General features: G+C 42.0%; 1 protein-coding gene across 1 annotated transcript in view; it reads right to left on the reverse strand.

Moving 5' to 3' along the window:
• Positions 1-1,920: 1,920 nt before the first annotated feature.
• The window catches only part of COL9A2 (collagen type IX alpha 2 chain), a 49,885-nt gene continuing 39,401 nt past the window's right edge, over positions 1,921-12,404 (reverse strand). Inside the window, exons 27-32 of the mRNA XM_053398929.1 lie at positions 11,415-11,447; positions 10,192-10,338; positions 8,338-8,392; positions 5,830-6,018; positions 4,983-5,060; positions 1,921-3,315 (exon numbers count right to left, since the gene is read on the reverse strand). Coding sequence (XP_053254904.1) covers positions 3,110-3,315; positions 4,983-5,060; positions 5,830-6,018; positions 8,338-8,392; positions 10,192-10,338; positions 11,415-11,447 — 708 coding nt within the window. The 3' untranslated portion in view covers positions 1,921-3,109. The remainder of the gene's footprint in view (positions 3,316-4,982; positions 5,061-5,829; positions 6,019-8,337; positions 8,393-10,191; positions 10,339-11,414; positions 11,448-12,404) is intronic.

The following is a 12,404-nucleotide window of genomic DNA, read 5'->3' on the forward strand; positions in this document are numbered from 1 at the left end:
GATGGAGCATGCGAGGGGGAAGAGGAGGGAGGGAGAAGAGGGTTTTCGTTCATTTTTTCCATTTGTCAGATGCATCGTGGAGCCTTGTTAGTATGCAAGAGGCTTAATTTCTTGATTAAATTTCATCTTACAAATATAATATTGGAAATTAACTTCCACCTATTTTGCCCAACTTGAGGTGGGTGGCAGAGAATCAAGGAAGTGGTCCCCTGGGCGTCACATGACAGGACTCACCAGTGATGGTACACGCCCATGTCGCTATACTGGCTGGTCTCGCAACAACTTCTTCCTTATTAGCACCCTCTCCAATCCCCACAGAAGCTAATGATACCTGGACTTGTATTCTGTAAAAGGGCACAATGCAATAGTGATGAGAAATCTGTGATGGTTTTATTATGCATTCAGACTCTCCTACCAAACCCTATGATTTGTGAGACGTGTAAGCTGGTATATTGCTTCCATACTGAAAGAAGGGCACTGCCTATTGTAGTCTGTGGTAGCGGTTTTGTCCTTCAAAACTGTACATCAGTAGCAGCGAAATCTTTGAAGCCAATGAGCACACTTGGAATTTTGAGGAAGTTCTATCAGCACCAGCCACAAAATGGCTGCCACAGGGTGTGGCATAACTGGAAATGTTTGCCATGGCACCATTTCTTATTCTGGTTTTTGTTCTAAAATAAAGAAATGGAATAATAAATTTCTTCCCCACAAATAAAAGTAATGTCACTACAAATGCTCCTGTAGAGGACAGCTGTGAACATTTATGATGGTCTTATACGCAGAGCCTCAAGTTCAAGAAGTGCTTAGAATTCCTATTTTAAATAACCTGGACAGTTCTGTTGTTCAGGACCTTGGAGAGTTCAAGAACATTGCCGTTCCCTACAACCACATCCTCCTGCTTTGAAAGTTGAATTGTAAGATTGCAAATTCATAGATCTTACAGATAAATTGGTTATCAGATATATGAAGTGTTAGCCTCAATTAATTGTTTTTTAAAAGTGGATAAATTGTCAAATGAGAATGACACAGGGCTTCAGAGTTTGGGTAGAGGAATTTCAAGTTTTGGTTAAAAATTCAGTGACAAACTAAGGAGAAAACAGCCTTGTGTCGCCTTAACAACTAACAGATTTATTGTGACATAAGCTTTTGTGAACCAGCTTTCATCAGATGTATGGAACACTACCCTTGGCCAAGAATTCTTAAAAGACTGGTAACTTTCTAACATATTTGAGAGACCACTGTAAACAGTTGAAATCACTGGCAGGAATACAATGACACTTCTAAAGTAACATGAATTTAGGACACTATGATTATATAATAGATTTAGAATTGGAACCCATGGAAGGAAGGTCTGAAGATTCGAAAGAACCTTTTTTCTAATGTTGAAAATGTTGTGTTTGTTATGTATAACTTTTATGTAAAACCAATAAAAAAGTGTGTGTGTGTGTGTGTGTGTAATCTGATAACTGATTGTGATGCTTCATGCATCTCACAAAGGGACTCCAGCCCATGAAAGCTTATGCCACCAAAAAATGTTTGGTCTTCACAGCATTTCATGACTCTCCATTGTCCAGTATGGTTCTCCCCTAGAATAAATGATGTAGCTAAAGTCCTAGCATTAAAATCTGAGATTCATCCCTGCACACACACACCAAACACATTTCAGAACTGGAATTTGAATCAAATTTGGAAAGTTAGCTACATTTCAAGCCCTTCCACAAAATTTGGACAATACGGTATCTAAAGGATCACAGAGCCAGGTTGGTCCTCCAAAGTAATCCATTTTATCCCCTGAACAGGAGCAAGATCCAGTAACTAAATCATGAGGATGATTAATTAGCCACAAAAGATAATTATTGAAACACACACTAATGAAAAGCAAATTTTTACAAGTCTATTAAACCCAGAGAAGCAATTAAGTTAATTGGCATTCATTCTTCATTTTATTGTCTTGTTTGACTAGCTATTTTTTGTAGAGGGAAAAAAATAATGATTTTTAATTAGTACTTATAAAATAACATTATTTTACAAAGATTTACAGCTTTGGAGAGATGATTCGGGGTGACTCTGATAAATAATCAACCAAAAATTGTATCTCATAAAAAGTACAATAATAATGCAAGTAAAAATGAGGACAAATTTGGAGACTTCAATCCTTCCATGCAAATGCAATATAATGTGACAAAAAGTTAACAAGTTAGAGATTTAGAAGGAAAGGGGCTGAAAGAGTAAAGGGGGCCCAGTGAATCAATGAAATAATTAAAGAATTATCATGGGATCAATTGATAAGCTTGTTCTTAAATTCTTCTGATAGCAAGCTTTGCTGTGCTATTTACACATAGTGAGGTGAAGAAAAACTCGGATGGGTAAGGAATGATCAAAGACTACATTTTGAAAAATCAAATGCTACTTTTTAAGAAAATTCATTCATGCGGTAATTCCAAATTTTTCCCAATGTGGAACTATTCCACACAAACACCAACAGAGAGAAGTCACTGTGTGTACTCTACAGAAGCTTTCTCCCAAAATGATGCCTTTTTGGACTACATCTTCCATAAGCCCCAGCCAGGACAGCCATGATGTCTAGGGCTGATGGGAATTGTAGTCCAAAACATCTGAGGAAACCGGATTAGGGAAGGCAGAGTCAACAAATTATAATACGATTTGGGGTCAAGATAAAGGATAAAATCCACTCCCCCTTGCTTTGGAACCATTGACAACATCTATCTAGACAAAACACACATTTATTTTCATGGCAGTGAGATGGGGTCAGCAATTACCTCTACGTATTTAAAAGAGGAACAGTCATTTAGTGAGGTTTCATGTGCAATTTCGATCCAAGCTATTAAGACAAGTTTTGCATCTCTGCGAGTCTCCATGGGTGCCTCTTAACTCACTTTGATTCGGGCTACTCACAGTGGCCAAGTTTTGTCTTCTCAAGAGCAATGGACTGTTGCCCAAGCAATAGACAGAGCCTCCTCACTCCATAACAGCTTTTGATTGGCTGTTCCCCGTCTCTTTGCTCTCAAGTCCTGGTGTGTTTGGTCCCGCAATGCCAGTGGTGCAGCTTTTGCCAGCTCGATGCAACGGAACTTTCCCCTGACCACATTTAGTACGAAGGTCCTTTGACAGCACCTGGTTCAGTCAGGCGGGCTGAAGCATAGGCTGAGGCTCCTAGGCAAGCGGCTGCCTCACAGAGCCCAGGAGAACCAGGAGGGCCAGGTAAACCAGGCCGCCCGGCTTCTCCTGGAACACCCGGGGTGCCTCGCTCTCCCTCTTTGCCATTTGTGGCTTGGCCAGGGTGTCCTGGAAGACCTAGAAGAATGAAAAGAGGCATGGGTAGTTCATGCTTGTGCATCTTTTGTGGGGAAAAATTAGTTCAGGACCTACTGGTAGGTCTCTGGCTGATTTGCAATAGATCACTAAGCGTTTCTGGCACCCAACCATTTAATGATCACAACAACTTTTGTTTGCTGAAACAAAGACAGATTTTTGTGTGATAGAACTGTGACCTCAGTTTTACTACTGAGAACAATTTCCTGGAGTGAGATGAATTTGGGAGTGCCCTCATCCACTGCCACTGCCCCTTTCTATGACACTATTTTGCATTTGGCTCCAATTGGTGGACCTCAAAGGTTCTGGGAGAAAAGCAAAGGAGATTCCCATGTGGCCATGCTGGCTGGGGCTGATGGGAGCTCGAGTCCAACATCTGGTGGGACACAGTTTTCCCACACCTGTAACAGTCTTACACACACACCCTTCAGGCAGCCAAGTGCATTGTTTCAGGTGTGAAGCACACAATTAACATTTCTCTTCTCTTCTCCGCTGCCATTCCATGCTTCACAGCTGATTCCACATTCTTGGTATGTTAAAGCAAACAGAAAAACCCAAACCAGGTTACCAATCATAAAAGAAAAAGGAGGTGAAATAGTTCCATCATGACTGTAAGAATAAAATGGTGTTTGCTTTTGCTAGGTAAAGGTAAAGGTAAAGGTAAAGGTAAAGGGACCCCTGACCATTAGGTCCAGTCGTGACCGACTCTGGGGTTGCGGTGCTCATCTTGCTTTATTGGCCAAGGGAGCCGGCATACAGCTTCCGGGTCATGTGGCCAGCAGGACTAAGCCGCTTCTGGCGAACCAGAGCAGTGCACGGAAGTGCCGTTTACCTTCCCACCGGAGTGGTACCTATATATCTACTTGAACTTTGATGTGCTTTCAAACTGCTAGGTTGGCAGGAGCAGGGACCAAGCAATGGGAGCTCACCCCGTCGCGGGGATTCAAACTGCCAACCTTCTGGTCGGCAAGTCCTAGGCTCTGTGGTTTAACCCACAGCGCCACCCGCAGCTAAACACCTTTACCTTAAGCACCATGGAAATCAATAATATACTTTAAAATAAAAATATTGAAAAAATCATCTGTAGCCATGGACATGCCCAGTTGGCTGCCCCCTGACTATAAAAGGTTTCTAAAAGGAATAAGAACAAAAAGATGTCACAGCAACCGGGGTCAGCCCTGGCATACCCATGGCAGCCTAGATGCTGATGCTGGGCCTGTTTGCTGTGACCTCTTTATTCTCATGCTTTCTGGGTGGGCATTTTGGGGAGGGGGCTGGGTTGTGGGATGCCAGCCTGTTGGCAAGACCCTTGACAAAGCTGCTCAAAGAGACAGTGGACTGAAAGGCAGGTGCGTCAAGTGATCTGGGATCATGCTGAGTGGAAGACCCATGGCCATGGCGCATGTGGTGGGGTAGATCTGTGGGGCCTAAATGGAGCAGGGGCAAGGCAGTGTGGTTGTACCAGTGTCCTGACCCCAACCTCACTACTGCTTCATTCCCATCCAGGGGCAAAGTGGGCACCAGAAGGCACCTCTGCCACACCACATGTACCACTACTGCCCCAGGCAACTTGTATTGATGTCATGTGGGAAGTCCCTGACAAGCCTTCTGTTTGTGATTTGCCCTTGGTGCCTCTGCAGTCACCTTACCTGGTATTCCTGGTGGCCCTGGCATCCCTTGATGTCCACGGCCAGGCTCTCCCTGCTCCCCTTTCTCGCCCCTCTTTCCTGTAGAATTGGAAGGGGGGAATAGTGAGAGACTTTTAACACTTCATGCACACACCCCTCCAGGCCTGACAGCAGAGCAGCTGATTATGCATTGCTCTGGCTGAAGAAAAGCTCTTGTTTAACAAAATTTATATACCACTCAGTTGCAGTGAAAACCTCAAAGTGGTTTACAAAAATTAAAACATTGAACTTATCAGTAAAAGGCAGTTTAAAACAAGTTTTTTTGAAGACATACAACGGTAATTAAAATCAGCAATAAGCTATCGCAAAGGAAACTGACATGATTCAGCTTCCCCACCCTCATTGCCAGTTATGCTTAGTTATGCTGCGATTCCACAGAGAAAACCCATAGAATGTGCAAACGTGTGCGGAAGTCAGTTTCTTCAGAATCTCAGCTTTGAAATTTGAGCAAGTTTCTAGCCCTCATGGCTGAAATCAGCAGGTGACTAGAATCTGATGGGGCTTCAGTGCCCACACATAGCTCCTTGCCACTCCTCCCAATGACTAGCAAAACTTGAAACTATGCAAGACAGTAAGCATTGCAGAACACAAGTCAGAGAAAATAGTCATATTTGCGAAGTTTACCAAGGGGATTCTGATACTGGTTTGGAGGGCAAACACCAACTATAATTTTCTGGTTTGGATGTCAGAATGAACCATTGCTAAGCACTGAAGAGGAGGCAGCACGGGGAGGAGGAAGTATGCCACATGTCACTTGAATTGAGCCACAAAACTCAATGAGGCTTTCCATGCAGAGATGGGCTCTTACCTTTAGGTCCAGTGTTGCCAATTTGTCCTACAGCTCCTAGGATTCCTGGGATGCCTCGAGGGCCAGGGTGTCCATGTGGCCCTTGCTGACCAGGTGACCCAGGAGGTCCTGGAGGTCCAGGTGGTCCCATCACACCTGCCCCACCTATGGCATCTCTTTTAGCACTCACAGCTAACTCAGCCAGTTGTTCTGTAATACAGAGTGAGTGAGAGAGAATGAGAGAGGGGCATTGCATGTACCTGGGGCTCCTCCATCCTTACTGGATTCAGCAGATTCAAGGCAGACAAAAAGAATGTGCTTTCCGTATGTATTCATACAATACACAATTAACACGTGGAATTCACTATGGCTTTAAACAAAATTAAACCAATTCAAGGAGGATGTATCTATGAATGGCTATTAACCTCCACAGACAGAAACTAAGAAATAGGGATGGGCCAATCGGTCTATTTTAGTTTTTCACAGTTTCTCATTTTTCCAATCTTGAGTTCAAATCTCCACTTTTCCATATCAGTCCTCATGAAAATTCATCAGCATTTTCATGTGAATCCTTCCTAATAGACACAATTTATGCAATTTCCCCTAACAGAATGTATTATTTTCACTAATATATGCATATTTATACACATCCCGTGGCTAGGGAAATGCATTGCAAAATTCAGAGAAGTGGGCATTTCGAAGGATTGCTGAGTTCATGTTTTGGTTTGGAAAGTGCAAATTGGGTAGCTTTGTATTTAAATGCTGGGCCAAATTCCTGTCCCTCCACTACTAAGATATGGACATTTTGTTACTCCAAGCCAAATTCCAGTGTGTCTTGGAGTGATAATATGTGTCAAAACAAAGCTAAATGTGTCAGGAGAAAGACATTTACCTGCTTCTCCGGGTTGTTTTTTCCTTGAAAATAATGAATGGGACACTTTTCACATTAGCATTATTTGGGACAAAAAAACAACACCCCAGTAGCCAAATACAATAGATTTTATTGCAGAATAAAACTGCAAAAGTGGCTGAATTTTGAGGACATTATTTACTAATGTGCAGCTGATGAAACTCTAGAAGGACTACACTGTATTATCTTTCCTTCCTTCCTTCCTTCCTTTTTTGGACATACTCCTCTTCAAGTTCTCACCATTATTTTCTGTTGTTTGTTTCTTGCAACCACGTAAGCCCTGCTGTGAGTTTTAGATAATCAACCTGTCACATAGGCGGTCACTCCCTTGGTCATTTGAAATTGTAGTACCTCCATACTAAGACTGCTAATTTCATCAGCCTGAATAGTCTCTTACCACATGTCCTGCGTATGTCCATTTTAATTTTGTGGCCTTTTCCACTACCATCCATAACTTTCAATCTATGTCACATACAATTATTAGTTTTTCTCTATGTTAATGATATTCTTAACATTGGGCATTCTGTGCCATATTGTTTTATTCTTACATTGTCTGTGCTTCTGTGTGTCATGGTCCATTTCTCAGCAACATAACACATCACAGGTAAAATGCACGTATTGAGCACTTTAGCTTTAAAGCCTAAGGATTTTTTCCCCCATTATACAGTTTCCCAAGGCCACCCACAATTGTTTTAATCTCCACTTTATTTCCACTGTTTGATTTTCAATTCTCAGTATTATTCTTTTGGCTTAAATAGACATTATTCAATTTGCTTTATTTAATTTCTAATTGTATATCACTCTCTTCTTTAAACATTACTTTGGTATTTGCTAGATTCATCTTCAGTCCCACCTTTTTATACTTCAATTAGTTCTGCTGGCATTTATTGCACTTTTTGTCAACTTTTGGCAATTATATATCATCTGCATATCATAGATTATTTAGGCATTTTCTGTTGATGTTAATTCCTTTTTTTGACCATAACAGTTTTTTAAACACACCTTTCAATGCAAGTGTAAATAGCTTATGTGATAAGCCATCTCCTTGCCTTACACCTCTTTATAAGGGTACTGGGTTGGTCTTTCTGTGGATATGATACATTGCTGTTGCCTTGTCTGTTATTTCTTGCAATAGCTGGTTGTATCTGGTGTCAATTCTTCAATTTAATAATGCTCATTGTACAGCCCAGGTTTCAACAGCATCAAAAGCTTTTTCATAACTGATGAACCCAACTTATATAGGGATGCTATATTCGTTCCATTTTCCTATCAATATTTTCATAGTTAACAGATGATCCGCTGTGGAAGATCATTTTCTAAACCCTGCCAGTTCGCTAGGTTGACAGTCATTGTAGATCTTCATCTGTGCAAATGCTGTGTGAATTCTGATGGATTTCAACCCTGGGGTTTTTTTTAGAAGGTATGGGACTACCAATTTTGAGGCAATGTGCCCCTGAATGCCAGTTACTTGGGGACAAACAGTGGAAGGTGAGGCTGTTTCATTCATGCTCCATTTGTGGGTTCATAGGACGCATCTGGCTGGACATTGTTGTAATCTAGACACTGGCCAAGGCAGACCCAACTTGTTCAGATCCAGCAGGCTCTTTCTATGTACTCACCTTGTAACATTTTTAAGGCCACATCAATAATGTGCTGATCTCCTGTGTCCCTGCCCTGGAAAGTGAAAAGAGAGGAGATCTTGTCATTCACCACAATTACAATCACAGCAGACCTAAGAAAAGCCCTGGTGGATCAAAGGCCCGCCTAAGCCAGCATCCTGTTCTCATACCAGCTAACCAGATAGCTATGAGGCACCCTTAAACAGGACACAAGCACAGTAATCCTCTCCTGCTGTTGTTTCCCAGCAACAAGTATTCAAAGGCATAGGCTCTGATACCAGAGATTATACACAGCTATCATGACCAATGACAACACTCTGAGTCACTAGGGGGTACAAGAGGCACACAGACTGAGCCAAGACTTGGAAGAAAGCCCTACCAGGAATCCACCTCAGAATGGGTCATCCCAAGAAGAGAAGGGCAGGAGGCACTAACATGGTTGGGAAGTAGAGCAAGCAGAGTGGAACCCTCTAGTCTACCATATATTTTGAAGAGTTGTTTGTCTCTTTGCTATGCATCTGACACCTCTTAAAATATCATAACTAAATTTTTGCACGATGACTCCCAAGATCAAGGAGCAGGCTTTCATCTGTGTTTGGATAAAATTGGACACCATTATGAATCAAGACGGTAGACTGAACCTTTAGAAACTGCACCGATTTGGGAGGTTTCATAGAATTCCTGAGCAACACCAGCTACAAGGCTCTTAGTCCTTCATGAATTTGTTCTATTCACTTTTAAAGCTGGTGGTCATCATGCCTCTTGTGGTCATGTATTCCATAGCCTAACAGTTTCCCCCCATTGAAGCCTGCACCAGTTTCTTACCATCATAGTTAGCTCTGGACTCCAGAAACCTTACAGGCCTGCAAGGTGGTTTGCTGGTTATCACCAACCAGGACTCTACATGGAGGAAAATATCTGACTCATGTGCTATCAGACCTGCTACCTAATTAGAGCTGTGCAGCTGTGCATCTACTTGCAATGAAGGCGTGGGAGTGGGGGACAAAAAGCCATGCAGAATGCTGACACCCCAACCACTAAACCTGGAAGGTCTACTCGCCCCTCTTTGTTTTATCAAGCAATGCCCAGTTCCAGAGTGCCTCTTCCAGTTCTACTCTCTGCTTGTGGTACTGCTAAGATTCTGTGTGCTAATCAGTGGAAGAGGAAGCAATGGGCAAATATCAGTGCGTGATAGCATCTCCTTGGAGAGGCAGTGTCCACATAACCTGCAGTTCAGCTCTGCTGGGCTGACAAGTGAATCTGCACGCTTGCAGAACAGCAACAGCCAACCAGGGTTTCTACTTCATGTGCAAATGATTAAATTTCTGATTTCGTAAAGATTATTTTTGCACTACTTAGTGATGGCCATGAGAGGGTGCTGTGCCCTAATTCAGAGTGTCCAAAGTATCAACAGCAGGGCATGCACCCTGACATGAAGGAGGAATAATTATTCATGCAGAGGTGTAATAGGCCAGTCTCTCAGTGATCCAATTGCACCTGATGCAGGCAGACACAGACGAGAATTATTCACCTCTAGAGGAGGGTAACTGGAAGAACGCAAGACCAGCACAGAGGGGCATGAAGACACAAAGTGAACTGCTTCCTCTGTGAGTTGCCCCTTTCCTTTGCATCCAGGAGAACCCAGTTCCAGTTCCTAGTACCTCTTATTTTAAAAACCTGCTAACAGATTGTGAGAACAGGATCTCTTGGACAGAGCCTGAAGAGCCACTGCCAGAATACACAGGAATCGGTCTTATACTATGAGTCGGACCATTGGTCCATCTAGCTCTGGCATGTACTGTGCTGTGTGGCTGTTTTCTGTGGTAGCATGGGGCATTATCAGGTTTAACTCACCGGAGCACCTTGAGTCCCAGGCATTCCAGGTACACCGCGCTCCCCAGGTAGCCCTCGGGGCCCCGGAGGTCCTAGGAAGCCTCTGATACCTGGTGCGCCTGCATCCCCAGTAGGTCCAGGAAAACCAGGCTCCCCACGGACACCTTGCTGTGAAAGATCAGATGCTAGTTAAGAAGAGGCCCAAGACTCAAAAAAGCCCCTTTTAAAACTGGAGAACTAATGCACAGTGATAAGAATGCCTAGTGGACAGGGGCATAAGAAGGCAGAAATTTATGTCCCATCCTGTGTTCATTACAGTCAGCACTGTTTCCGTTCCACTACAGTTTGGCTTCTGCTAAAACCTAGGTTATGCATCTCACTATTAACAATGGCGGAAACTAACATTCAGTAATTATGCAATCAATTCCAATGAATTTCAGCGGAAGGAAAACATTAAAAACATGTGGAAAGTAAAATAATTATTTACGTAACATTGTTATTATTTAGCATGCAAATAATAGTGAATACTGCTTGTATCTGCTTGCATGGTTTCTGTTCTCTCCTTGGAGAAACATAAGCATTGCAGCAATTTCCGCCCCAGTATCTGTTTTGTACAGTATTCTCTGGAATCCCTAATGGTGGGTAAGACCAGCTTACTGTTCCATGTTTCAGTGACTTACCAGATGCCTCTTACAGTTAACAAGCTAGGCATGAGGGTAATATCCACCACCACCCCATTGTGAATCCCCAAGTAGCCATAGAGGATTCTATTTTTGATTAAAATGTCTAATTGCCCAATAGCTTCCATAAACTCATCTAAACCATTTCTTCAAAAGAAAAAGAGTTATGAAAATGGTCATTAGGGCATCCTCTGGCAGTAAATTCCAGGGTTAATTATGCACTGCACGAAAGAGGAATTCCTTATGATTGCCTTAAACTTGCTGGCCATCAGTTTCCATAGCGCTTGCTTTCTAAGCGTGAGAAATTATTGGTTCTATTCCTTGCATTCTCTTCATACCAAATTCTATCCCCATAACTTTTTAAGTCACTAGCATGTTTCCCCTTCATTGTTTTTTCTTACCTAAAAAAACTTCAGTTAGTCACACACTTTGCCCCATAAGTAATGCAATCCAGCCTCCCCGATCACCAGAAGAATAAAACATTCTTATTTTTTGTATTTAAAGGTGTAAACCGACCTAATTCACAATGCTAAAGGAAATGCATATTTGTTTGGAAATAATCACCTGTCCCTTTGGTCCTGGCTCACCCGATTCACCCTACGGATGAAAAGCAGAGACCAAAAATAAAGATCATCCACTGTTTTTTCTTAACAGCTTGCTTGGGCAATCTCTAAACATCAGCTGAGGAAAAACTCCCTATGTATATTTCATTCACACCATAATCAACAGTCTGCCTAAACTGGCAGTGGGCAGCACTGCTCTGCAGTGCTTCAAATCCTACTTGGACGGACTTGCCTAAGATTTCTCCATGTTGTCTGACTTACTTTGAGTTTTATCAAGTTTTCCTATTTTACACACAGAAGTTCAATCAAAACCTGCCAATGGATTGGTAATTTGACAGTGCTCTTTTACATAAACTCTGTATATGTCCCATTCTCTGATAGATTTTTCATCTGCAACGCCTCTTAACCTTGCAGATAATCTCACAGGTTCAGCATATTCCCTTAATTTGTTTTGCCAATCTGATTTAGTTGGTATATCCTCTCCTTTCCAATCTTTTGCAATTAAGATTCTGGCTGCTACAGTGGCATACATAAAGATTCTCCTGAACTTTTTTGGAATTTCATGACCCATAATTCCTAGCAGGAAGGCTTCAAGTTTTTTAGGGAAAGAGCAATTTAACATTTTCTTAAGCTCGTTGTAAATCATTTCCCAAAACTGTCTAAACTTTTTATAGTTCCACCACATGTGGATCTATGTGCCTATTTAAAGAACTTGCTTAGGGAACGCAATGGGAGGATCGGAGGTCAAGTTAAATTGAATTAAAAAACGATGTACAAAGCAAGTATCAATTAAGGAATGAAAGATTGTATACTCTTATTTTTATTTTGTTTTCAACATCAACCGATCGTTTTTGTTATGTTATGCAATTTTCAATCCAACCAATAAAGCATTTATTTATTTTTTTAAAAAGAATCCTACTTGGAAGGTCGCTGTCAGAGGGTGGTGTTTGGGGAGTGTTGATCAGTCCCATGTGGGGTTTTGCAGCGTTTG

This window comes from Podarcis raffonei, chromosome 8, assembly GCF_027172205.1.
Source record: "Podarcis raffonei isolate rPodRaf1 chromosome 8, rPodRaf1.pri, whole genome shotgun sequence".
In the NCBI taxonomy this organism is placed as follows: domain Eukaryota; kingdom Metazoa; phylum Chordata; class Lepidosauria; order Squamata; family Lacertidae; genus Podarcis; species Podarcis raffonei.